The 26,498-nt window shown below is 42.2% G+C and overlaps 3 protein-coding genes across 6 annotated transcripts in view; 1 reads left to right on the forward strand and 2 right to left on the reverse strand.

Annotated features, from left to right (window-relative positions):
• The window catches only part of trim45 (tripartite motif containing 45), a 34,917-nt gene extending 33,724 nt beyond the window's left edge, over positions 1-1,193 (reverse strand). The window contains exon 1 of the mRNA XM_080203771.1: positions 50-1,193. Within this exon, the coding sequence (XP_080059897.1) occupies positions 50-507 (458 nt within the window). The 5' untranslated portion in view covers positions 508-1,193. The remainder of the gene's footprint in view (positions 1-49) is intronic.
• On the forward strand, positions 286-26,074 carry LOC145353227 (immunoglobulin kappa light chain-like). 2 transcript variants are annotated; one of them, XM_080203772.1, is made up of 6 exons: positions 316-389; positions 10,499-10,566; positions 10,653-10,988; positions 12,029-12,328; positions 19,576-19,676; positions 25,961-26,074. In XM_080203772.1, the coding sequence occupies exons 1-6, from the start codon at positions 379-381 to the stop codon at positions 25,973-25,975; spliced, it is 831 nt and encodes a 276-aa protein (XP_080059898.1). In that variant the 5' UTR covers positions 316-378; the 3' UTR covers positions 25,976-26,074. The 2 variants fall into 2 exon arrangements, with proteins under 2 accessions (XP_080059899.1, XP_080059898.1); XM_080203773.1 differs by lacking the exon at positions 10,499-10,566 and having other exon boundaries at positions 286-389.
• Positions 23,853-26,498, reverse strand: part of ttf2 (transcription termination factor, RNA polymerase II) — a 47,030-nt gene continuing 44,384 nt past the window's right edge. For all 3 annotated transcript variants that reach the window (XM_080203770.1, XM_080203769.1, XM_080203768.1), the window contains exon 23: positions 23,853-26,123. In XM_080203770.1, the coding sequence (XP_080059896.1) occupies positions 25,979-26,123 (145 nt within the window). In that variant the 3' untranslated portion in view covers positions 23,853-25,978. The remainder of the gene's footprint in view (positions 26,124-26,498) is intronic.

The following is a 26,498-nucleotide window of genomic DNA, read 5'->3' on the forward strand; positions in this document are numbered from 1 at the left end:
AAAGAAAGTTTTGAGAATGCAGCAAAATCGCAATGACCTGGGATCTTACCTGTGCGCTTTTGAACAGAAGTCACAGAGATTTGTTGAGCAGATATGACACCTTCTTTCAGCATTTCCATCGTTACAAAGGTCACAGACTATCCTGCAGTCGGATCTCTTCAGATTCTCCAGCAGAACTTCATTGAGAATCAGGTGATTACTGGTCAGGCCTCGCAGACCAGCAGCGGGGACTTGCACCTCATAATCACAGACTGGACACAGGATGCAGGCCCCAGGTTCAGCGCAGTCTAGCGATCCCCCGGAACCAGACTCACCTTCCTCCTTTGTCCTGGGAATGGAGAACTGCTCCAAGCCTCTCACACAGTCCAGGCAGAACGTATGAAGGCAAGGTAAGATCTTGGGATCGGTGTAAACGTTTTTACAGCTCAAACATTTTGTTCTGCAGCTCCTTGGAGGTTCTGAACTTGTCGAGCACGGTGCAAAAATCTTTCCCTGACTCTCCGACATTTTTGGACAACACACACTAAATTAACTCAGTTTCTAAATTCCAAATATACTAAAGATCTTAGCATCCAAAAAAATCAAGCATCCTAACTGGTTGATATCAATAATTAAATAAGATTTTAAATCTGAATTTTAAACACTTTTGATTGATTCTACAGCTGTCAATTGATCTACAGGGTCGAAAATATGTATTTCATATTTTAAATCCTTCCACCCTTTTCCCTCCAACATCAAGGCAAATTCCTAATAAAGACGATCAAAAATTCAGCGTGTTAATTCACACCAGTACTTATAATTCTTAATTCGTATGAATTGTTGTCAAACGATCAAAGCTGTTAAGTTTCCAACTACTTTGTGATTAATCGTTTAATTTACACGCATTTTTCAATATTATAACGTAGGCCACTATATTATAATATAGTATCAAACTGCACCGTTCGAATGTCTTCCTACTAAATATAAAGTCAAACTTTTTCTAGTCCCAAGCTCCAACACATTCCCCGTTCTTTGCTCAACCAGAACAACCAACTCCGGCAACTTTGTTTCTCTACTTTCCCTGTTGTTTAAATGCTCATTCTGCAAAGTCAAGGTCTGCTGCAATCAAATAACAACAAGTTGTTAAATTAGTCCAGATTTCAATTTCCAAAGGGAAGAAAGTTCCAACGAAAACCCAAGTTCGTCACTTTCAAACATTCCCTAACTTTTCTTGAGATTGACAGCCAGGCAGGCCAACCAGCGGCGCCTACACACCCACCCATCCACCGATCGAAAACAGGGAGGCCGGATTACCCAAAGCTCAGGACTTTTTTCCTCAGACGAGAGGTTCCTCTAAGATTGAAGCAGTGGTGACTGAGCGCTGCTGCTGATACTGGTTTGGAGGACTAGTGGCAAGGCATCCTGCCCATCCAAGTCGTTCCATATGTGTTTACAAAAGTCAATTATACCTGTTACATTTGCACCAAAGTAAACCATTAAACATGTTGGAAATATTCAACAACATTTGTGAACAAATAAGTCAACATTTCGTTGACGAAAGCTTATTTCAATTGGTAGCATGCTCATCTCGGAATCAGAAGGTGGTGGGGTGAAGTCCCCCCTACCAGGTAATCTAAGGCTGTCATTTCAGTGTAGGAATGAGTGAGGGAAGAATCCACCGTTCAGATCAGATGGAAACCGAGGCTTTATATTCTCTGTAGAATGGACGCAGAATGTTGGGTGGAATACTCACAAAAAAAATCTAAGTGCCGACTTTGCTTAAAAACTGTATTAAATCACACTGTCTTTTTTCCCCAGTAGGACTTTCAAAATGAATCTCCCCCACTCTGTGCATCCCAGAGAGCCCTACTGTGCATCTCATTAAAAAGCTGTGGGTGAGGCCTATTCCCACTGGAGAGGCTGCAGCATAGCATTGAGGGAGGCCACTGTGCATTCTCTGATCTGTCATAGAGGCTTGCAGCATAGCACTGCTGGCTTCCCAATCTCTGATGTGGATATGCTGGCGTTGGACTGGGGTAAACACAGTAAAAAGTCTGACAACACCAGGTTTAAGTCCACCCGATTTCACTAGCTTTCGGGGTTAGTCCCTTCGTCAGGTGAATGGAGAGCTCTGGCCTCAGACAGAGCATATAAAGCACAGACAATTTACAGATTACTGATTAGAATGCGAATCCAAGGCGGCCTTCACGACACACAACAGCGCAGAGTCGCTGAGCAGAGACTGATAGCCAAGTTCCGCACACATGAGGACGGTCTCAACAAGGATCTTGGGTTCATGTCGCACTATCTGTAACCCCCATGACTTGCCTGGGTTTGCAAAACCTCACTTACTGTACTGTCTGGAGACAGGAAAACTGCAGCAGGCGACGGTGCAGAGGGACCTCGGGGTCCTTGTGCATGAGTCGCAAAAACCCAGCTTGCAGGTGCAGCAGGTGGTCAGGAAGGCGAATGGGATGCTGGCCTTCATAGCGAGGGGGATTGAATATAAAAGTAGGGAGGTTTTGCTGCAGCTGTATAGGGCATTGGTGAGGCCGCAGCTGGAGTACTGTGTGCAGTTTTGGGCGCCGCACCTGCGCAAGGATATTTTGGCCCCGGAGGGAGTGCAGAGGAGGTTGACTAGGCTGATACCGGAATTGAGGGGATTGAGCTATGAGGAGAGGCTGAATAAACTAGGCTTGTACTCGTTAGAGTTTAGAAGAATGAGGGGAGATCTCATTGAGACGTATAAGATGATGAATGGGATGGATAGGATAGAGGTGGAGAGACTCTTCCCGCTCAAAAAAGACAGTAGGACTAGGGGGCACAGCCTCAAGATAAAGGGGAGGCGGTTTAGAACGGAGTTGAGGAGGAACTTCTTCACTCAAAGGGTGGTGAATCTCTGGAATTCTCTGCCCGTTGAAGTGGTGGAGGCTACCTCGCTAAATATTTTTAAGACGCGGGTTGATGGATTTTTGATAAGAGAGGGGATTAAGGGTTATGGGGAGAGGGCGGGAAAGTGGAACTGAGCCACAACAGATCAGCCATGATCTTATTGAATGGCGGGGCAGGCTCGAAGGGCTAGATGGCCTACTCCTGCTCCTATTTCTTATGTTCTTCTGTTCTTATGTAATCAGTGCTCCTTCCACTCACGTCGGCTACTTTAAGACTTGAACAGCAGGTTAGGTGTAAAGATTCGCATTCTAATCGGTAATTTGTAAACTGTCTGTGCTTTATGTGCTCTGTCTGAGGCCAGAACTCTCCATTCACCTGACGAAGGGACTAACCCCGAAAGCTTGTGAGTTTATTATCAAATAAATCGGTTGGACTTAAACCTGGTGTTGTCAGACTTTTTACTGTCCCAATCTCTGGCCAGCACAGCATTCTGCCATCACTGATCGTGCACACCCCTCCACTGCCCACTGCACCCCACCACCACCCAATCACTTCCTCCTGGACATGTGCAGGCCAGCCCTGAACCCCACCCCCACCTTCCCTCCAGCCCGCCTCAATCCTCCACCACCTCTCGTCTCCCCTCCCCACTCTCCGGCAGTCCATTTTGGCAAGAAAGGTTTTGTGAAAAGTGTGTTATCTAAACGATTAGAGATTGCAGAACTCTGAGATTCAGAAGGATTTAGGAGCCCTATTGCATAAATCACAAAAAGCCAGTATGCAGGTACAGCAAGTAATTAGGAAAGCTAATAGAATGTTAGTAATTACAAACAGAATTGAATGCAAAATAGGGAGGTCATGCTTCAATTATACAGAGCATTAATGAGACCGCATTTGGAATATTGTGTACAATATTGGTCTCATTTAAGGAAGGATATAAATGCAGTTCAGAGAGGGTTCACTAAATTAATACCTCGATTGGGGGGGGTGGGGCGGGGCGGGGGTTGTCTCGTGAGAAAAGGTTTGACAGGATAGGCTTGTATCTGCAGGAGTTTAGAAGAGGAAACAAATAAGGTCCTGAAGGGTCTTGAGAGGATGGATGTGGGAAGAATGTTTCCTATTGTGGAAGCAATAATATAGATTCCAATAATTTTATGAATTTAGTTTCCACCTAGGAGAAAATGATGCTAATGTTTTATATTTTTACATTCTTCGATAAGTTGCTGTACTTTTCAAAAACGTTTTTACTAAAGAACATGGTCATCATGCTGTGATGGTTTTGAGGAGTTCTTAATGCTTCCAAGAATAGTATGCTCTGAAGAAAGTTTATTATATTGCCATCTGGTGACCAATGGTTTTGGCACTTTTTCCTTCCACTTTAATTTGAACGTTAATTTGTGGTAGCACTGTAGTCATTGACATGGTGGCATTGTCGAGAAAACAATGTGGTTCACCCCTCCTGATTTTCTGTTAAGAATTCAGCCAATGACAATTCTGTTTTTTAAAAACTAGAACTCAGTAAGACACAGAATAATGTTGTTTATGTGAACACCTATTGTCTCATCCCTTTGAACAGTGCATTACATATTTCAGATAGATGGCAATTTTAAAACCACTGTGTATACCGTGGCACTCAGTTTGGTCACACGCCATAGTCACCAGCCTTCACTAAACATCACAAGTTTCAAATTGCTGCTACATTTTTGTCAGCCTCTTGGTTTTATGTGGTTAGGCCTACATGTTAACCACAAAACTGAAAGATTTTATTCAGACTGAGTTCTTAAATACAGTATAAGAGAAAAAAAATCTGCAGTCCACAAACTAGTCACCTCCAGCTAGTTTACATTTCCTGTCCTTTTAACCTTTTTTTTGCTATGGGCATTGCATGCTGGCATTAAGCAACAACTCTAACCAAAGTGCACAGTTCCTCCAGAGAAACAGGCAGCCAATGGGTGTCGAACAGATTTATACAATAGAAAAAGAATACATTCTTTGTAGAAGCAAAATATATTCTAACCAATATGATGTTGTAATAAATGTTATCACCTAGTCACTACGCCCCCAACTCCCACTGGCATTGCTACAAAGTCACTGAAAAAACTAACACAAAGTGGGCGGCATGGTAGCACAGTGGTTAGCACTGTTAGCAGTTCACAGCTCCAGGGTCCTGGGTTCGATTCCCAGCTCGGGTCACTGTCTGTGTGGAGTTTGCACATTCTCCTTGAGTCTGCATGTGTTTCCTCTGGGTACTCTGGTTTCCTCCCACAGTCCAAAAATGTGCGGGTTAGGTTGATTGGCCATGCTAAGAAATTGCCCCTTAGTGTCCAGGGATGCGTAGGTTAGAGGGATTAGTGGGTGTAATATGTAGGGATATGGGGATAGGGCCTGGGTGGGATTGTGTTCAATGCAGACTCGATGGGCCGAAGGGCCTCTTTCTGCACTGTAGCGTTCTATGATTCTATGAAAGTAAAGCTCTGCACCAAGGTGCCCTTGTTTCTAGATGTGGAAATGTGGTAGAAAGTGAAGGTAATTTATTTCCAGTTATTTTGTTGGAAAATTAACTGGGTGACCATCTCATTGAGAAAAGAGTGGAGGTTATGTTATTGGTGTATACTGAAATCATTCCACCATTGAGATATAGGACATGCTTCAGCCAGTTATGTTTTTTTAATGGTGTCACAAGTAGGCTTACATCAACACTGCAATGAAGTTACTGTCAAAATCCCCTAGTCATCACACTCCGGCACCTATTTGGGTACACCGAGAGAAAAATTAGCATGGTCAATGCACCTAACCAGCACGTCTTTTGGACCAAGGGAGGAAACTGGAGCATCCGAAGGAAACCTATGCAGACATGGGGAGAATATGCAGACTCCACAGAGCCTGTGACCCAAGCCACGAATTGAATCCAGGTCCCTGGCACTGTGAGGCAGCAGTGCAGACTGCTGTGCCACCCGCATGTGAAGGTTGGCAGCTGATACAGATTCTATTCTTTGGCTAGCTGAACAGATTAAGTGCCTTAACGTATTCTTAAATTGACTATTTAATTTCCTGGTGATTCATGGAACTTTTTTGAGTTGTTTCAACTTTTTTGGTTTTAGTGCAATGAGAACTCTGACCAAGAATCTGATTCGTAAGATACACAGGTACCTTTGAATTAATGCAAGTGCAAAGAATTTTGTCAAAACTCAACCTCCCCAAACAGTTAAAATGAAAGTCTGGAAGTTGCTGTCCATAGTTTGTTACTCCACTGAAAAAAAAATGTAAAAACGGCATCTGGAAGTGTATTGAATGAGATGAAATTCCTGTACTTGGCACTTGTATGGTAGATATGGGCTAAGCTCAGTAAAAAAAAAGAGAGCTTGTGTACACCAATCTAAGCAATCTTTTATTGACACAGTAACTTTTAGTTACATTTAAAGATACCTCCCAGCACTGAAAATTCAATCTTGCAAGTTTGGAGAGTTTTTTTTATCTTTTAATTATTATTGGAGGTTCTAAAGACAATTAAATGCTTCAACATATATATATGTATCTAAGCTTTATCCTTCCCACTTCATTTTATTTTCTGTACATCATTGTGAAAGTAAATTTTCTAACTTGTATTTCCAGATGTAGGGCAGATTTTTCCCATGCCACCCGCCATAGGAATCGTAGCGTGCAGGACATAGTCCATGCAAAGGTTCATTGCCGGGAGTGGGATTTCCTGGCATTGGGGTGAGCACAGCTGGGACATCCTGCCCTTAGACTCTAATTAGCTCAGTGAGATTTTTGGTTCATTAATGAGTTTTAGTGGAGGAAATCTGCTGTCTTTACCTGATCTGGCCCACATGTGACTCCAGACCAGAGTGACTCCACTCCAGAGTGACATTGTGGTTCACTCTTAACTGCCCTCTGAAATGGCCTAACAAATCATTCCATTCAAAGGCTGTTGGGGATGGGCAATAAATACTGGTCCAGCCACTAACGCCCACATCCCCTGAAGGAATTTTTTTAAAAAAAATTTGGTTATGCTTTCCCTTCACTTGTCATAGTGGTTTTACAGCATGGAAACAGGACCTTCCACCCAGTTTTTACCATTTGGTTATTTCCAGTTGCTCATGTTTAGTGTATATAAGAACATAAGAACATAAGAAATAGGAGCAGGAGTAGGCCATCTGGCCCTTCGAGCCTGCCCCGCCATTCAATAAGATCATGGCTGATCTGTCGTGGCTCAGTTCCACTTTCCAGCCCTCTCCCCATAACCCCTAATCCCCTCTCTTATCAAAAACCCAACAACCCGCTTCTTGAAAATATTTAGCAAGGCAGCCTCCACCACTTCAACGGGCAGAGAATTCCAGAGATTCACCACCCTTTGAGTGAAGAAGTTCCTCCTCAACTCTGTTCTAAAACGCCCCCCCTTTATCTTGAGGCTGTGCCCCCTAGTCCTACTGTCTTTTTTGAGCGGGAAGAGTCTCTCCACCGCTATCCTATCCATCCCATTCATCATCTTATACGTCTCAATGAGATCTCCCCTCATTCTTCTAAACTCCAACGAGTACAAGCCTAGTTTATTCAGCCTCTCCTCATAGCTCAACCCCCTCAACTCCGGTATCAGCCTAGTAAACCTCCTCTGCACTCCCTCCAAGGCCAAAATATCTTTGCGCAGGTGCGGCACCCAAAACTGCACACAGTACTCCAGCTGCGGCCTCACCAATGCCCTATACAGCTGCAGCAAGACCTCCCTACTTTTATATTCAATCCCCTTCGCTATGAAGGCCAGCATCCCATTCGCCTTCCTGACCACCTGCTGCACCTGCAAGCTGGGTTTTTGCGACTCATGCACAAGGACCCCGAGGTCCCTCTGCACCGTCACCTGCTGCAGTTTTTCGCCCCGTAAGTAATAGTCCTTCCTACCATTCTTCCTACCAAAGTGGATCACCTCACACTTGCCAACATTAAATTCCATTTGCCATTTCCTGGCCCATTCGCCCAGCCTATCTAGATCCTTCTGCAGACTCTCCACACCCTCCGCACAATTTGCCGTTCCCCCAATCTTGGTGTCATCCGCAAATTTCGACACCCTACACTCGGTTCCCTCCTCCAGATTATCTATATAAATGGTAAAAAGCTGAGGCCCCAGCACCGACCCCTGGGGCACTCCACTAGTCACCATCCGCCAATCCGAATAGCACCCCTTGACCCCCACTCTCTGCCTCCTATTTGACAACCAATCCTCTATCCACGCTAACACCCTACCCCCAATTCCAAGTCCCCTGACCTTCTGCAATAACCTCTTATGAGGTACTTTGTCAAACGCCTTCTGAAAATCCAGAAAGACCACATCCACCGGCTCTCCTCTATCAACCGCCCTAGACACATCCTCATAGAACTCCAGTAAATTTGTCAGACACGACTTCCCTTTAATGAAACCGTGCTGCGTCTGCTCTATCAAGCAATTCCCTTCAAGATGCCTCGCAATTTCCTCCTTAATGACAGATTCTAATATTTTACCTACCACAGATGTTAAACTAACCGGCCTATAATTCCCTGCCTTTTGCCTGGCACCCTTCTTAAACAACGGCGTAATATTAGCCGTTTTCCAATCTTCCGGCACTTCCCTGGAATCCAGCGATGTCTGGAAAATAACCACCAATGCATCCACTATAACCTCCGCCATTTCTTTCAGAACCCTCGGATGCGTTCCATCCGGTCCTGGGGACTTGTCCACAATCAGCCCCTCCAGTCTGTTGAGCACCGCCTCTCTAGTAACAGTAATGTCATTAAGACCCTCCAGTCCTACCACCTTTCCATCGCTAACACCCGGCAAATTATTCACGTCCTCCTCTGTGAAGTCAGAAACAAAAAAGTTATTCAATATCTTAGCCATATCCCCATCCCCTACCACTAGGCCCCCTTTCTCATCCTCTAAAGGACCAACGTTCACCCTAGCCAGCCTCTTCCTTTTTATATATTTATAAAAACTCTTGCTATCCTTTTTTATATTAAGCGCTAGCCCAGCTTCATAGTTTTTCCTACCCTCCTTTATCAACTTCTTTGTCAATCTTTGTTGACATTTAAACCTCTCCCAATCCTCTTCTCGCCCACTACTCTTAGCTACTCTAAATTCCTCCGCTTTTAATATCCCTCTACCAATCTTACCCATGTAACTGTATTCAATGTTCTGAACAAGGTACTTGCCGTTTATTAGTTTATTGTGGATGATGGTACAAGAGAAGCAAAGAGATCAACACTGGTGACACATCTCAACCACATGGTAGCACAGTGGTCAGCACCACTATTTTACAGCACCAGGACCTGGTTCGATTCCCAGCTTGGGTCACTGTCTGTATGGAGTTTGCATGTTCTCTCCATGTCTGTGTGTGTTTCCTCTGGGTGCTCTGGTTTTCTCCCATGTTCTGAAAGATGTGCTGGTTACGTGCATTGACTCGAACGGTTGCCGGATTAGGGGATTTTCACAGTAACTTCATTGCAGTGTTAATGTAAGCCTTCCTTGTCACTAATAAATAAACTTTACTTTATCCTATTCCTCCCTCACCCAGTTTTATGAAGGGTCCCTGCCGCAAATGTTGATCTGCTTCCACTCCTGGCACACACAAAGGCCAACTTCACATCAACAGTGTTCTCTCCTATAAAAGTATGTAGGATCTAGTAAAGTCAGTATAGACTTCAAAATTGCATAGGAGAAAGAGATATGTCATTGAGGTTCACTGTGGAAGTATTATGAAAGTCTTGGGAATTGGTTACATGTACAAATAAAACACAAGCCTTTGGCAAAGTGGCCACCTATCCTGTGTTAGAAGAGAGTTCTGAACTCTGAACTAGCCTAGGTGAGAGATTTTCAGTCACAAATTTACCACGTATACAAGTTTAACTGTTGCGAATGTAGCCCAGTCCATCACTCAAACCAACCTCCCATCCATTGACATTGCCTCAGAAAAGCAGCCAGCATAATCAAGGACCCCACGCAACACGGACACGCTCTCTTCCACTTTCTTCTGTCGAAAAGAATGCAGAAGTCTGAGGTCACGTACCAACCGATTCAAGAATAGCTTCTTCCCTGCTGCCATCAGACTTTTGAATGGACTACCTTATATTAAATTGACCTTTTTCCACATCCTAGCTATGATTGTAATATTACATTCTGCATCATCTCCTTTCCTTCTCCCCTACGTACTCTGTGAACTCCACACAGCACACAAAAAACAACACTTTTCACTGCGCAATATCTGTGACAATCAAACCAAATTAAATCTATACTGTGCCTGAAACTTTTCCTCACTAACCCGATGCCATGTCGAGTCTCCATTCCCAGTGTCTGAAATCTCCAATCAGAAGCTCAGGTTTTAAGCACTTTCATTGTGCACTGTTTTAGAAACACAGGAAGATTCCTTGTCCCATTCATTGAACGATTTCAGTTTGAGTTAATCTAATTATCTTGGTGTCAGTTCTGTTCCTTGTCCTGTAAAGATTTTCCAGGGCGCAGGTCCCTTCCTCTCAAAGAGTCAGGCAGTGGTAAATGTTGCAATTGTCCACACGCACCTCCCGAATGATAACTGAGGTGACGTACCGGGCGCTACAACCACAATAATCTTGCAGTGATCTTTCCTTTTTTCATAATAACCAACAGCTCTATAGTACCGGTGAGGGGGATGGGTGCAGTTAGAAACATCCTCAGACTCTGCCTCTTTGTCTTAGGTAAGGATTTACTTGGATTCCAGCTATCAGTAATTCCAGTTCACTCAGATTATTTGGGTTTAATGTGTTATAATTTTATGTTTCAGGACCTGTTGTCGGCCTGAACGTGACTCAGTTTCCTTCAGTTCTGTCCCTCCTGACAGGACAGACTGCTCGAATGAATTGCACCCTGATACCAGGAGAGGAGCGGGTGGATGATGTGAAATATTATTGGTATAGAACAAGAGACAACCCGAACATCAGAAGCAACGGATCCGGTAATTTCCTCAAGAAAAGCTCTCGCCTGTCCCCATCTGAGGGCTCACTCGTCATTCGGCAGGTGATTCTGGACGATTCGGACACTTACCACTGCCTGCTTCTTAGAATGGACGCTGGGCCTTGGAAAAACTTTGTAGGAGAAGGAACAAAACTGAACATTCAAGGTAATTAGAAAATTTATTACAGAAAATATTCAGCAGCTCTGACAGCCTCTGTGGAGACAGACACTAAGTTAACATTTCAGATAGATAACCTTGCTAATAGATTTTTAAATGATTACATCTCTACCTTCTTCCAGTTCTGGCATCCGCAGTGAAATGCTTTTGCTCCAGGTTTTGGAGGAAGGAGATAGGGAGAAACCATTCCCATTGGAGGCAGTGTCCAGTACTATAGAATACTGATTTAGGACCAATGTCAAAAGTAGCAGAGGTCACAGAGGAATTTATATTTTTCTTAGTGTGGAATACTCTGCCGGAGAGTGTGGTGGGGGCAAATTCAATCGTGATATAAAATAAAATTCGGCGGTAAGAGAGTATATATTTGTGACTTCTGTAAATATCTGGAGCGGGACTAGCTGAGTTGTGCCGCATGGCCAAACAGCCTCCTCCTGTGCTGTAACCATTCTGTGATTCACCGATTAGATTAAGGGACACTGAAATAGCACGATGTGTGGGTGAAAAAACAGAAATCGAACCTGAAGTGGCATGCTCTGTGTACTGGGGCCAGAGTGAACACACCTGCTCTTAGCTTTATTGTCACAATAACCATTAACAACAGGGACTTTCAGATCATCTTCAAAACTTAGTTTGAAGAAAAACGACCAAAAGACAAAGTTGTGTAATATTGATACCAGTCCTAACAGCGAAATATAATTTATTTAACAAGCGGATTGCAAAGAGAGAAACCGGTCTATGTGAAATAATTACCTTTGTTTTACATTTCATTAACAATGCGGCTCCAAAAAACACAAACTGAATTTGTGCCCGAATTACACTTATTATAAGGTCACTGGATAATATTTGCATTATTATTCTGGATCTTATTTCATGCGCGTTGCATTTTCCTTCCTTGTTTTGTAATTAATCAAACAGATTCTGCAATTTTTATCAAACTTGTACAGGTTTAAATCTTTCCTACAGTCGTGCTCTGTGTATTTGCTGCAACGAAGATTGATAGAATCTTTTGTTTTATTTTGTTCATTTAGCCAAACCTGAAATCTCCCTTTCTGCGGATCCCGAGAAAGAAACTGTTGGACTTCCATCTCTGATTTGTTTGGCTGCGGGATTTTTTCCCAGTAATCTGAGCATTTCCTGGATTGTAGAGGGAGATGTCTCCCATCAAACTGAACCGGCCTCGCTGACAGTGAACAGTGATAGCAGCTACAACCTGAGCTCCCGGCTGCAGATTACAGACGCTCACTGGGACCGGGGAACCGCCGTCATTTGTGAGGTTCAACACATCACACTCCCTGAGCCAGTGAGGATAAGTTTCAGTGACAGCAAGGGTAAGTGATTCAAATAAGTTAAAAAGGAGATCGAAATTAAGAATAGGAAGAGAAAGTGTTCTGATGGCAGGTGTCAGGTAGAAAACCCATTAGTGAATCATGAGGCACACAGAAGGTTCAGAGAGGAGGTGAAAAAGCACGAGAGAAGCGGGAGGGATTATGAGAAAAGATTGAGATTAAGTTGTGTAGGGCCCCTTGGGGATGAGCGACCATAATATGATAGAATTACTCATCAAGAGTTGATTTTGAGACTAGGGTCCTGAATCTAAAAGAAACTACGATGGCACGAGGTGTGAGTTGGCTATGATGGTTTGGGAAACGTTCTTTAAAAGGGATGATGGTGGATAGACATTGGCAAACATTCAAAGAGCACATTGGTGAACCACAACATTTGTTCATTCCAATCTGGTGCAAAATTAAAATGGAAAAGTTGTCCAAACCATTGGCTTAGGAAAGAAATTAGAGATAGTATTAGATCCAAGAAAGAGGCATACAATCTGACCAGGAAAAAACAACAGCCCTGAGGATTGGGAGCAGTTTAGAATTCAACAAAGGAGGACAAAATGATTGATTAAGAAGGGATAAATGGAGTATGAGAGTAAGCTTGTAGAGAACATAAAAAAGGCTGTAAAAGTTTCTATAATTATGTGAAGATAAATTACAGTCAGAAACAAGGGAATTTAGAATAGGAAACAAATAATTTACTGATCCCAACTAAATACATAGTCTGTTTCTGTCATCACAAAGGAGGACACAAATAACATAGCAGAAATTTTGGGGAGCACAAGGTTTAGCGAGAGGGAAGAATGGAAGGAAACCAGTATTATTAGGGAAATGGTATTGGGGAAATTGATGAGACTGAAGCCTGACAAATCTCCAGGGCTTGATAATCAACTTCCCAGAGAAGTGGCCCTAGAAATAATGGATGCATTTGAGGTCACCTTCCAAGATTGTATACTCTGGATCTGTTCCTACAGACTGGAGGTTAGCTAATGTAACTCCACTACTTAAAAAGGAAGATAGAGAAAAATAGGGAATTATAGACCAGTCAGCCTGATGTTGGCAGTGAGAAAAATTCTAGAGTTTATAATAAAAGATTTAATAGCAGAGCACTTAAAAACAGTGGCAGAGTTGGACAGTTAGCATGGATTTAAGAAGAGGAAAAACATTTGACAAATCTACTGGAATTCTTCAAGGATGTAACTAGTAGGTTTGGTGACAGGGACCCAGTGGATGTTGTTTATTTGGACCACTAGAAGGCTTTCAGCAAAGTCCCACATAAGAGATTAGCTTGTAAAATTAAAGCATGTGGGATTGGGGTTAGCATATTGAGATGGACAGAAAACTGGTTGGCAAACAGAAAACAAAGACTAGGAATAAACACATCTGTTTCCAAATGGCAGGCAGTGACTAGTGGAGTACCATAGGGATCACTTCTGGGCAGCATGATGCCTCACAGTGCCAGCGGCCCGGGTTCAATTCCAGCCTTGGGTAACTGTGTGGAGTTTGCATATTCTCCCTGTGTATGAATGAATTTTCTCTGAGTGCTCTGGTTTCCTTCCGCAGTCAAAGATATGCAGGTTCGGTGGATTGGCCATGCTTAATTGTCCCTTAGTGTCCCAAAATATGTTGGTTACATGGATTAGCCATGGTAAATGCACAAGGTATTGGAGATAGGATAGGAAGTTGGGCCTAGGTAAGATGCTTTTTCAGAGAATTGGTGCAGACTCAATGGGCTGAATGGCCTCCTTCAGCATTATAGGATATCTGTGGATCCCAACTATTCACCATATACACAAGATTTAGAGAAGGGAACTAAATGTAATATCTCCAAGTTTGCAGATGACACAAAGCTGGGTGGGAGGGTGGGCTGTGAGGAGGATACAGAGGTGCTTCAGTGTGATTTGTACAAGCTAAATGAGTGGGCAAATGCATGACAGACATAGTATAATATGGATAAATGTGAGGTTATCCACTTTGGTAGCAAAAATAAGAGGGTAGATTGTTATCTGAATGACTGTAGATTGAGAGAGGGGAATGTGCAATAAGGCATAGGTGTTCTTGTATACCAGTTGCTGAAGGTAAGCGTGCAGATGCAGCAGGCAATAAAGAAGGCAAATGACATGTTGGCTTTCATAGTGAGAAGATTCGAATAGAGGAGCAAGAATGTCTTGCTGCAATTATACAGGGCCTTGGTGTGACCAAGGGAGCACAGTAAAGGTTTACCAGACTGATTCCTGAGATAATGCGAGTGACATACAAGGAGAGATCGAGTTGGTTAGGGTTGCATCCACTGGAGTTTAGAAGAATGGGAAGGAGGGTGGGGTGGGGTGGGGTGGGGTAGGGGGTGGGATCTCATAGAAACCTATAAAATTCTAACTGGACTAGACAGGATAGATGCAGGATGTCCCCAATAGCCAGGGAGTCTAGAACAGGAGTCACTCTCTGAGGATATTTGGGATTGAGATGAGGAGAAACTGTACAGCAAAATGGACTATTATTTATATGGTAAAAAATGGCAGCATGCTGCTGTGCAGAGGGACCTGGGTGTCCTTGTGCATGAATGGCAAAAGGTTGATTTACAGGTGCAGTAAGTAATTAAAAAGGCAAATGAAATTTTGTCCTTCATTGCTAGAGGGATGGAGTTTAAAAACAGCCAGGTTATGTTACAGCTGTATAAGATGCTGGTGAGGCCATACCCAGAGTACTGTGTACGATTTTGGTCTCCTTACTTGAGAGAAGGTACACTGGTACTGGAGGGGGTGCAGAAGAGATTTATTAGGTTGATTTCAGAGTGAGAGAGTTGGCTTATGAGGAGAGACTGAATGGACAGACTATACTCATTGGAATTTAGAAGCATGAGCTGGGATCTTATAGAAGTATGTAAAATTATGAAGGAAATAAATTAGAAGCAAGGAGATAGTTTCCACCTGCAGTTGAAACTAGAATGAGGGAGCATAGTCTCAAAATAAGGAGGAGCAGATTGAGGAGGAAGTTCTTCACCTAAAGGATTGTGAATCTGTGGAATTCCCTACCCACTGAAGCAATTGAGGCTACCGCTTAGAATGCTTTTAAGGCAAAGATAGATAGATTTTTGAACAGTAAAGGGTTATAGTGAGTGGGCAGGTGAGTAGAGTGACACGGCGGCACAGTGATTGGCACTGCTGCCTCACAGTGCCAGGGTCCCAGGTTCAATTTCTGTCATGGTCACTGTGTGGAGTTTGCACATTCTCCCTGTGTCTGTGTGGGTTTCCTCCAGGTGCTCCAATTTCCTCCCACATTCTGAAAGACGTGCTGGTTAGGTGCATTAACCCGAACAGGTGCCAGACTAGGGGAATTTCACAGTAACTTCATTGCAGTGTTAATGTAAGCCTGTGACAAATAAATAAACAAACTTTAACTGAGTCCACGAAAAGATCAGCTATGATTTTATTGAATGGCGGGGCAGGTTCAAGGGACCAGATGGCCTTCTCCTGTTCCTAGTTCTTATGTTCTTATTACATTTCTTCACCGAGAGAGTGGTGAGGTGTGGAATTCTCTACCACAAAGTAGTTGAGGCCAAAATATTTTATGTTCTCAAGAAGGAGGTGGATATAGTTTTTGGACTTGAAGAAGTTTCCTGTTGTGGGGCTGCGGGTGGGAAGAAGAGAGGGGGGGACAGGCTATTGAGCTGAATAATCAATCACGTTTATAATTAATGGCAGGCTCGAAGGGCTGAATGGGCTATTCCTATTACTATGTTTCTCTGGAATTCCAAAGTCTTCGATAGGCCTGTAAGTAATAAAATGGTGGTAAGAGGAGGAGTAGGGCCCATTAGGGGCCAAAAAGCAAATTTACATGAGGACTCTGGAGGCATGGCTGAAGTATTAAATTAATACTTTACATCATTTTTACTGAGGTAGTTGCTACCCAAGCCATGGAGACAGACAAGGAAACTCTGTTGAGGGGTTCAAAATTGATAAGGAGGATGTGTTGAAGCGGCTTTCAGTGCTGGCACAGTTGGTACACCTCAGCTCAATTCAAGGAGGTGGTAGTGCAGTGAATTCAGTTTGAACTGTTTACATCAGGAATATTGCAGGATGGTAATCTTTTACCAGCGGATTCCTGTTTGCGAGCAGATACTCGGGATATTTATTGAAAAGATACACAGATCAGTACAGACTGTAATCTTATTTCAAAATAAACCAAATTTTTTGAATCAGAAATGAACCATGGTGCTTTAAAAATGCATTTCTATCCCATATTCATTAAGTATATATTTAGCTAACATTTGCTCAATGAAGTATTTTACTAGAGCTATAACAGGATTAGATCGGTGGTTAAATACTGCCTATTTGTGAGAAACCCCAATTTTTACTGTGTGAATTCTAACATATATATGTTAATACTGTGTGTGTGTGTGTTTGTGTGTGTGGGGAATGGGAGGTTTGTTCCATACTTCACTCTATATCATTACGAATATACAGATTAATTATAGGTGAGAAGCCAAATATTTTAAGTAATTGCTTAGGAAATAATGTTAGTTGGACATTTTTTGTTGTTGCAGTCTAATCATAACAATATGGCTGAAAATCATGGCCTGGTTTATTCACTTAGAAAATAACAAATAATTCCTATCCTTCTGCACCATTTTCTATTAAATCAAATTGTTCCCAATATTATTATGTTACTGCGCTTTACATACTATGTAGGATTTCTCGCAGAATCAGTTCAAAGATCTAATTACTCATAAGTTATGATAACAATCCTCCCAGATAATAACCAACATTTAACTTGGTCCCCTCAAACCACCAAAGTACTACTTGTGAGTCAATTGAAGAGTATAATTTAATTTTAAAATTAATTAAAAATGTGATTAGTTACAGTTTTAAAGTGTGTAATTAAATTATGCTTCAGCACATCACATCTCAAAAAATGGTGTGGAGATTCAGTATTGGACTGGGGTGGGCGCAGTAAGAAGTCTCACAACACCAGGTTAAAGTCCAACAGGTTTATTTGGTATCACGAGCTTTCGGAGCATTGCTCCTTCATCATTCATCTGATGATGAAGGTGATGAAAGAGCAGTACTCCAAAGGCTCGTGATACCAAATAAACCTGTTGGATTTTTACCTGGCGTTGTGAGACTTCTTACTGTGCTCAAAAGAATGGGACAACCTCTAATTAAAAGCAATATATTTTGCATAGTTATACTGAATATTTTAATAATGAAATGCAAATTGCATAACTGATGAATAGTAAATCTATTATTGTTTATCTGCAGTTAATAAGGAAAAGGAAAAGCTGCATGGTGGCAGAGTGGTTCGCACTGCTGCCTCACAGTGCCAGGGACTCGGGCTCAATTCTGGCCTTGCGTGACTTGCGGAGTTTGCATATTTCCCCCATTTATGTGAGTTTCCTTTGGATGTGTCCCGCAGTCACAAAGTGTGTGCATTGGGTTGATTGGCCATATTAAATTGCCCCTTAGTGTAAGGGGTACTGGCAAGGTAAATACATGGGGTTACGGGGATAGGGATTGGGTTGGATTGCTGTCAGTGCAAGCTTGATGGGCCGAATAGCCTCCTTCTGCACTGTGGGGATTTTATGATTGATTGAAAGACGCTGCAGTAGAAGTGGTCGAGTTGTCTCCAACAGTGATCCTCCTAAAATGGGAATGAAAATGGTCCCACGTTATTCTGGAATACACCTCTAATTGAAATAAACAAGCTGCTCACAACTTTGGCAATTTGTCAGGAGAAATGTCCAGAATAATCCAAGCCCTAAATTTTTAAAATATAAATTGCCCATGAAACAGTTTGTTGTCAATGCAGTACAAAAAAAATAGAGTGAACAATGTATTTGGTAACGAGTGAACTTGATCTGTGTGCAGAAAGATGGACAAAAACATGCATCCAGAGGAAATCAAGTAACTGAGACAGAGATGGTGGAACCTGGACAAAACAAAAACTGAGCAGATGGAAAGTAGGGTAGACAAACAGTAAAAGAAACTGACTCTTGCATAACGTGTAGATAAACAGATTCCATATGCTGCTAGTGTGGAAGTCAGTCAATTTTAACCTTTAAAAGGTAACCGTACAGAACCTTTAAAGCTTTACCTGAGATCAAGAAAACAATTTTTTCTCCGTTTGTAGCTCTACTTGTACCTGTACAGTCACCCACTATGTTGACAGATGCTGTTCACGTATATACAAGTCAAATTAAAACTACAGACATTTATAAATATTTCACATGGTGTGATCCAGAGTTTGGGCTAGTATACACAATTGCCAGATTCATGTAAGTTGTAATATTATTCCATGAATCAATTTACAATATTGATCCAAAAATAGTTTTTTTTTCTCTTCCTATTCCTGGTTCTTTGCAAAATCAGGTGGCCACATTGATAGATTAGCGATTCCAACGTTAAAACTACCGTGTCCTGTTAGATGCCTGTCTTTGTTGGAGTATGTCACATTAAAAAGATTTAAACATTTCAATGTTACTGAACAGAGGGAGATTGAAACCGAGACGCACACTTTGGAAACCAGTTACCAAAATGGAAAATGCTGGAAAATCTGAGCTGGTTTTTCGAGTCCAGATGACCTTAAAGGATCAGCTCTTTGCTCTCCTTAGCGATGCTGCCAGACCTGCTCAGATTTTCCAGCATTTTCCCTTTGTTTCAGATTGCAGCATCCGCAGTAATTTACTTTTATCCAAGAAGCCAGTTAGGTGTTTAACCAGTGCTTTCACTAAAACTGAAAGTTTACAAATATTAGAGGGCAATGAGGCGCCTTGTTTAAATTGGCGAGACGACTAATGTGGGGAAAATGTGGTGCGTTATTTTAGTTAAACATTGGAGAATAAATTGATCGGGTTGAAATAGGTGAATCAAAGCACAACTGCGTACCCTCCTTCTGGAGTAGCAAAGTATCTTTTCTTGTCTGACAAGCTGCTGCTCAATCAACTTCACAGATTAAAGACGGGCGCGTAAAATAAATATCAAGTTCAAGTCACAAAAGACACTCAGTTACGCTAATTGATCTACGACAGCATGAGTCGTTGCCATTAAAAAATGCTCAGATCGTTTAGCTACGAATCTGAAGACACTGAAACTTGGGAAATATCTACGGTAGACCTGAATTAGTTATTTTGACGAATGGATTAATCCAGTTAAAGTAAAAATCTGCGTTTAAAGAAAATCAGAAGAATTTCTTATAGGTGAACAAGTTGTTACAGCCAAATGATTTCACCCTATGTACTCCAATTAAAGCTAACTGGTCCATCCCAGAAATCATTCGCTACTTCATGATCTTTGTGGGAATAAGTTTGATGCTAACGGCAATGATCTGCGTTCAGAATTTCAAGAAAATGGTAAGTAGTTAAATTTAACATTTTTGTGATAAGCGTGTGCATGATTCTAATGTACCGTGTTTTGTTCTTTAACATATGGCAGTGACGACTGAGATCGGGAGAACGCTGTGGATAACAATATGAAGTGGCTTTTTATTACTAGTTCCAGTTTTGATGCTAATTATTGATTTGATTTATTGTCACATGTATTTGTGTACTGTGAAAAGTATTGTTTCTTGCTCGCTGTAAAGGCAAAACATACTGTACACAGAGAGGGAAAAGAGAGTGCAGGATGTAGTGTTACAGTCATAGCGTATAGAGAAAGATTGACTATATGAGAGGTTGGTCCATTCAAAAGTACGATGACAGCAGGGAAGAATCTGTTCTCGAATCCGTTTTTTCATGTTCTCAGACTTTTGTAACTTTTTCCCGACAGAAGGTGGTGGAAGAGAGTATGTCCGGGGTACAAGGGGTCCTTAATTATGCTGGCTGCTTTTCCAAGGCAGCGGGAAACGTCGACATTGTCAATGGTTGAGAGTTTGTTTTGAATGATGGACTGGGCTTCATGTCCCTTTGTAGTTTCTTGCGTCTTGGACAAAGCAAGAACCATACCAAACTGTGATATATCCAGAAAGAATATTTTCTATGGTGCATTTGTAAAAGCTGGAGAGTCGTAGCAGATGTGCCAAATTTATTTAATCTTCTCAGAAAGTAGAGGCGTTGGTAGGCTCTCTTAACTATAGTGTCGGTTTGGGGGTGGGGGGGGGGGTGGGGGGAGGTGGTGGAGATCCAGGACAGATTGTTGGTGGTCTACATACCTAAAAATTTGAAGCCCTCCAACATTTCTATTTCATCCCCATTGATGTAGACAAGGTCACACAGTCATTAGTGTACGAGTATAGTAAGGGGGTGAGGACACAGCCTTGTAGGGCCCCGGTGTTGAGGATGATCATTGAGGTTTTGTTGTTGCTTAATAAGTATATGATTGCAGTCTCTGAGTTAGAAAGTGCAGGATCCAATTGCAAAGGGAGGAGCCAAGTCCCAGACCACAGATTTGCAGATGAGTTTCGTAGGAATAATGGTGTTGAAGGCTGGGCTGTTGTCAATAAATAGATAACAAAGACACCTATGTCAGACTCCTAAGTGTTCCAGGGATGAGTGCAGCAACAGGGAGATGGCATCTGCTGTAGACCTCTTGCAGCAGTAGCTGAACTTACTGGATCCAGACATCTGAGGCACCAGAATTGATTTGTGCCATGACTAATCTTTCAAAGCACTTCATAACAATGGGTGTAAGAGCACCGGATGATTGTCATTAAGGCACACTGCTTGGTTTTCCTTTGGTACAGGGATGATTGTTGTCTTGGAATGGTTTGATAGAGCAGACACAGCACGGATTCATTAAGGGGAAGTCACGTTTGACGAATTTATTGGATTTCTATGAGGATGTGACTAGTGCGGTAGACAGAGGGGAACTGGTGGATGTGGTGTTTCTAGATTTTCAAAAGGCGTTTGATAAGGCGCCTCACAAAAGGTTGCTTCAGAAGGTTAGGGTGCATGGAGTTGGGGGTAAGGTGTTAGCTTGGATAGAGGATTGGTTGTCTAATAGGAGGCAGAGAGTTGGTATCAATGGGTCCTATTCTGATTGGCGGTTGGTGACTAGTGGAGTGCTGCAGGGATCGGTGCTGGGGCCTTGGCTATTTACCATTTATATAGATGATCTGGAGGAGGGGGCTGTGTAGGGTGATGAAATTTGCTGATGACACAAAGATGAGTGGAAAAGCAAATTGCGTGGAGGGTGTGGAAAGTCTGCAGAGGGATCTGGATAGGCTGAGCGAGTGGGCGAGGACCTGGCAGATGGAGTATAATGTTAGCAAGTGTGAGGTTGTCCACTTTGGCAGAAATAATGGTAGTAGGGATTGCTATTTAAAGGGCAAAAAGCTGCAGCATGCTACAGTGCAGAGGGACCTGGGGGTCCTTGTGCATGATTCGCAAAAACCCAGTCTGCAGGTGCAGCAGGTGATCAAGAAGGCGAATGGAATGTTGGCCTTTATAGTGAGGGGGAATAGAATATAAAAGCAGGGAGGTCTTGCTGCAACTGTACAGAGCACTGGTGAGGCCGCAGCTGGAGTACTGTGTGCAGTTTTGGTCACCGCACTTGCACAAAGATATTTTGGCCTTGGAGGGAGTGCAGAGGAGGTTCAATAGGCCGATACCGGAGATGAGGGGGTTGGACTATGAAGAGAGACTAAATAGACTGGGTCTGTACTCGCTGGAGTTTAGAAGGATGAGGGGGGATCTTATAGGGACGTATAAGATAATGAAGGGAATGGATAGGATAGAGATAGAGAGATTCTTCCTGCTTAGATAGGATAGCAGGACTAGAGGGCACAGCCTCAAGATAAGGGGGGGGGGGCTGCAGTTTAGATCAGAGTTGAGGAGGAACTTCTTCACTCAAAAGGTGGTGAATCTCTGGAATTCTCTGCCCATTGAAGTGGTGGAGGCTACCTCGCTAAATATATTTAAGTCATGGGTAGATAGGTTTTTGACAGACAAGGGAATTAAGGGTTATGGGGAGAGCGGGAAAGTGGAACTGATCCACTTCAGATCAGCCATGATCTTATTGAATGGTGGGGCAGGCTCAAGGGGCTAGATGGCCAACTCCTGCTCCTATTTCTTATGTTCTTATGTCTTCTTGAAGCAGATCAGGACCTCAGATTGTTGTAAAGAGAGGTTGAAGATGTTTGTGAATATGCCCTCCAGCACAATCTGAGTACTCATCCAGGTACCCCATCCAGGCTAGTTGCCTTCCACGGGTTGATCTTCGAGAAGGCTGTTCTGTCATTTGCAATGGTGATCTTGAATACAAGTTCGTCTGAGAATTCTGGGGTGGAGCGTGTGCTCTCACTGATCTCTTGCTCAAAACTGGTGTAGAACGCACTGAATTCATCATGGAGGGGTGCATTAGTGCCAGTGATTTTACTTGCCTTCATCTTGTAGCCTGTTATATCTTGCAGACCATGTCATAGTTAGCTGGGATCCATGTGGCTAGCCTGGAACAATACTGTCTTTTGGCATCGTTGACAAATCTCCTTCAAACATAGCTGGCTTTCTTCTATACGTCAGGGTTGCCTGACTTGAATGCCTCAGACCTAGGCTTCAGCAAGCAGTGGAGATCCCAGTTCATCCATGGTTTCTGGTTGAGAAACATGTGGATCTGCTTCTTTGACAGTCTTCTACACATGAAGTCAGTTACCTTGGTGGCATCCTTGTTCAGGCTGGTCAGTGTTTTTAAATACTGACCAGTCCACTGACTAAGCCATCCTATAGCAGATCATCAGATGCTTCAGACCAACAACGCATGACTTTTTTTGATGAGTTCTCCTGTTTGTTTTTGCTTGTAAGCCGGGAGCAGGAGCAGTCTTGTGGTCTGATTTGCCAAAGCAGTAGACATGTTTGATATTTAGGTAGAATGTTTGGGGCTGTAGTGGAACAATTGTGTTGGTGGTGCCTTGGTCGGACACTCAAGCTTGGCCTGATTGAAATCCCCACTCACAATGAACAAGGTCTTGGGATGTTTTGCCTTAAGGCTATTTGTAGTGATGTATATTTCATATAGCACGGTCTTCATTATCTGCACTGGGTAGGATATAAACTGCTGTCAGGATAACAGAAGTGAACTTCCACAGAAGGTGGTAAGGGCAGTATTTTAATATCAGGTATTCTCGATTTGGGTAGCAGAAACTAACCAGTGTTGATATGTCTGGACACCATGAGGTGCTAACTAGGAACCAGACCCCACCTCCCTTAGCCTTGCCTGAGGCTGCTATACAGTCCATTTGGGGGATTGAGACGCTTTCTAGTTGTAGGGCACTGTCTGGAGAAGGAGTGAGTCATGACTCCGTGAAACAGTGTACACGGCCTTCCTTCAGTTCTCTTTGAAAAGCGAGTCTAAATTCATCTAGCTTGTTTTCCAGGGATAACTTCAGACAAGAAAATATGTTTAGGTTCATTATTTAATGGTTTGTAAAGCAAACCATTAACTAATGGAGCTGTTTCAATGAGTTGTGTAGATTTGCAGGAAATGTAAGTATTGTAAGTTACACAATACCCACAATTAAAGCAAATCTTTTCAAGAGAAAAAAATCTGTACTTTAGTGAATTCAATGTCCTGTGTAATGCTCAAATCCTGTTTTTATTGCTGGGATCATACGAGCTCATAGCTTGGTTTATTACATCATATATTACTAGAAATGTTTTCAATTGTAACAACATAGGTTTCCTGAGGAAAATGTGATCCACTACTCAAACACAAGATTGATGGTCCTGTGGACAGTTTTAAATTTGGAAAGGAACCTCCACACAAACAAGTCAGATGTTGAACATGTGAAATCTCACTATCATAGAATCCCTACAGTGCAAAAGAGGCCATTCAGCCTGTTCAGTCTGCACCCACTCTGTCAGAGTATCTTACCCTGGTCCTCTCTCCTTGTTCTATATCTGTAACCCCACATTTACCATGCCTAACCTACACATCCTGGGACACTAAGGGGCAATTTAGCATGGTCACTCCATCTCACCTGCACATCTTTGGACTGTGGGAGGAAACTGGATCATCTAGAGAAAACCCATGCAGAGACAGGGAGAACATGCAAACTCCAGTCACCCAAGGTCAGAATTGAACCCAGGTCCCTGGAGCTGTGAGGCAGCAGTGCTAACCACTGCGCCACCCTAAAAATTTAATTCTCCTTGCCATTTGTTCTGTATGTTCAACCTGTTTGACCGCATTATAAATGCACTTCCCATGGCCATCAAGTGCTGGGCTGGGACTCAAACCCAGAACTTCTGGCTAAGAGGCAGGGACACTGTCCACTGTTCCAGATTTTTAGTTATAAACTGGAGTAATTGATCACTTCAGTTCTTGTAGCTAAATGCAAGGAACCACATTTTTAATTAGAATATAAATCAAGCGCCCATTTCCCAGATGGAGGTCCACACAATTCAGATTACATCAAGTTAAATTGTTTTGATTTAAGCGACATTTTGGTGATGTTCTTTGATTCTATGAAAACTTTAAAATTCATTATTCAGTTAGCAAACAAGACTGAAAATTTAGTGTAAATTTGTGCTGAACCGTTGGCAGTTTGTGGGTTCATTTTCCACTTATGAAGCTTACCTAAATTTCAGAGGCCTTGTATCAGCAATGGAAAATTCTATTGAAATCTGAGCAAACATCAAAGCTGCACATCTCAGATAGTACATTAATTAACTATATGATTCATCAATTCCTTCCTAATTTTGAAGTCACACTTTATTTGTTTCTGACCTCATTTATGCCATCTTGGAGACAACTTTTTACTGCCTCCATTAACATAATCCAGACTCAGCTCGTGCTGCTGAAACGTTGACCCCATACTTATCTTTAGGTTTGACTACTCCTGACTGGTCTCCCAACTCCTACCATTCTTGGTCATCCAAAACTCTGCTGCCAGTGTCTTAAGGTGCAGAGGATCCTGTTCCCCTATCCCCCTCAGCTCAGAGTCGAGCAATATCTTGATTTAAAAATTCTTATTTTCAATTCCTTCCATTAGTCTTGCTCCTCCATCTCGGTGATCTTTCCAGCAACACAACTCTGAGATTTCTGCACTTTTCTGATACCAGTCTTTTGTTCATTCACACCATTGACGTCTTCAGTTACTGAGGCTCAAGCACTGGAATTCAGTTTCTATTCCTCTAAACCTCACTTTCCTCCTTTTAAGACACTTAAAATCTACCCCTTTGACAGTAAGCTTTTAATCATCTGACTCAACATTTCCTTTTGTGGTTGGTATTTGTTTCATAATGCTTACACATCTTAAATGATGTTGCAAGTGTAAAATGGATCAGTTACTGAAAACAAAACTGATCACAATCTTTTCCAAAATATTTTGCAGAAACTCAGTTTACTTTAACGATGAAATGTTGACTTACATTGTCTTTAAAAGAATGATAAGTGACAAGTTAAGAAAGCAACATTCTGACCAAATCAAAATCATATACTTTGATAAAAACACAAATATTTGGCTTCAGACTGGGGACGATGCAGCTTTGTATTTTGTTCCTGTAATAATAGAAAATCTCACACCAACTATATAAATGACCCAACAACTTAAAAGGTTGTGTAACTTGCAGCATAATTACATGAAAACATCTATATTATGTTTGGCATATATGTTTCTGACATCCACTAATTCAAATTTCTCAAATGTGCAGATGCATTGCTTTTTGACTGTGATTTGTTAAAATGTTTGACAATTAAATTGCAGGACTGTTTCTTTTGAAACTCAGACACCAAACAGAATTCGAAGATCAGCCAGTGTGAGCTTGGTAAAGGATCCGCCAGTTCCTGACAGGACCTTCTTTGCTAGCTCCTTTTTCTTCTCCTGAAGATCAAAGATTTTGTCCTCAATAGTACCCTCGCATACAAACCTGGAGGGAAACATAATTTTCTTTAGCAAAAAAACCACCATTTAAAAATAAAAACCACCGTTTGATTTACTCTTGTGTAATGAAATCTAATTTACTACAAAATTACACCACATTAGATATTTTACAGCAGTATATCACTCACGATTTGCTGAGATGGAGAAAGCAATAAGTTCTAACATTAGTTGCAATAATTACAAGATGCACCTGAAACTGGTGTAAATTGACATTGATTTCAGGACACACTGACTCAAAAAAGGCAGCAGATTACCAAACAGACATGGAACAAACAGTCTGTTCTTTTTAACAAGGCATAAGAAGCTGGTGTAGACATTTTTCTCTAAACTAATGCAAAAATACCAAGAACATTGGTATTAA

This window comes from Carcharhinus amblyrhynchos, chromosome 15 (assembly GCF_965287045.1).
Source record: "Carcharhinus amblyrhynchos chromosome 15, sCarAmb.v2.hapA, whole genome shotgun sequence".
NCBI classification, from domain to species: domain Eukaryota; kingdom Metazoa; phylum Chordata; class Chondrichthyes; order Carcharhiniformes; family Carcharhinidae; genus Carcharhinus; species Carcharhinus amblyrhynchos.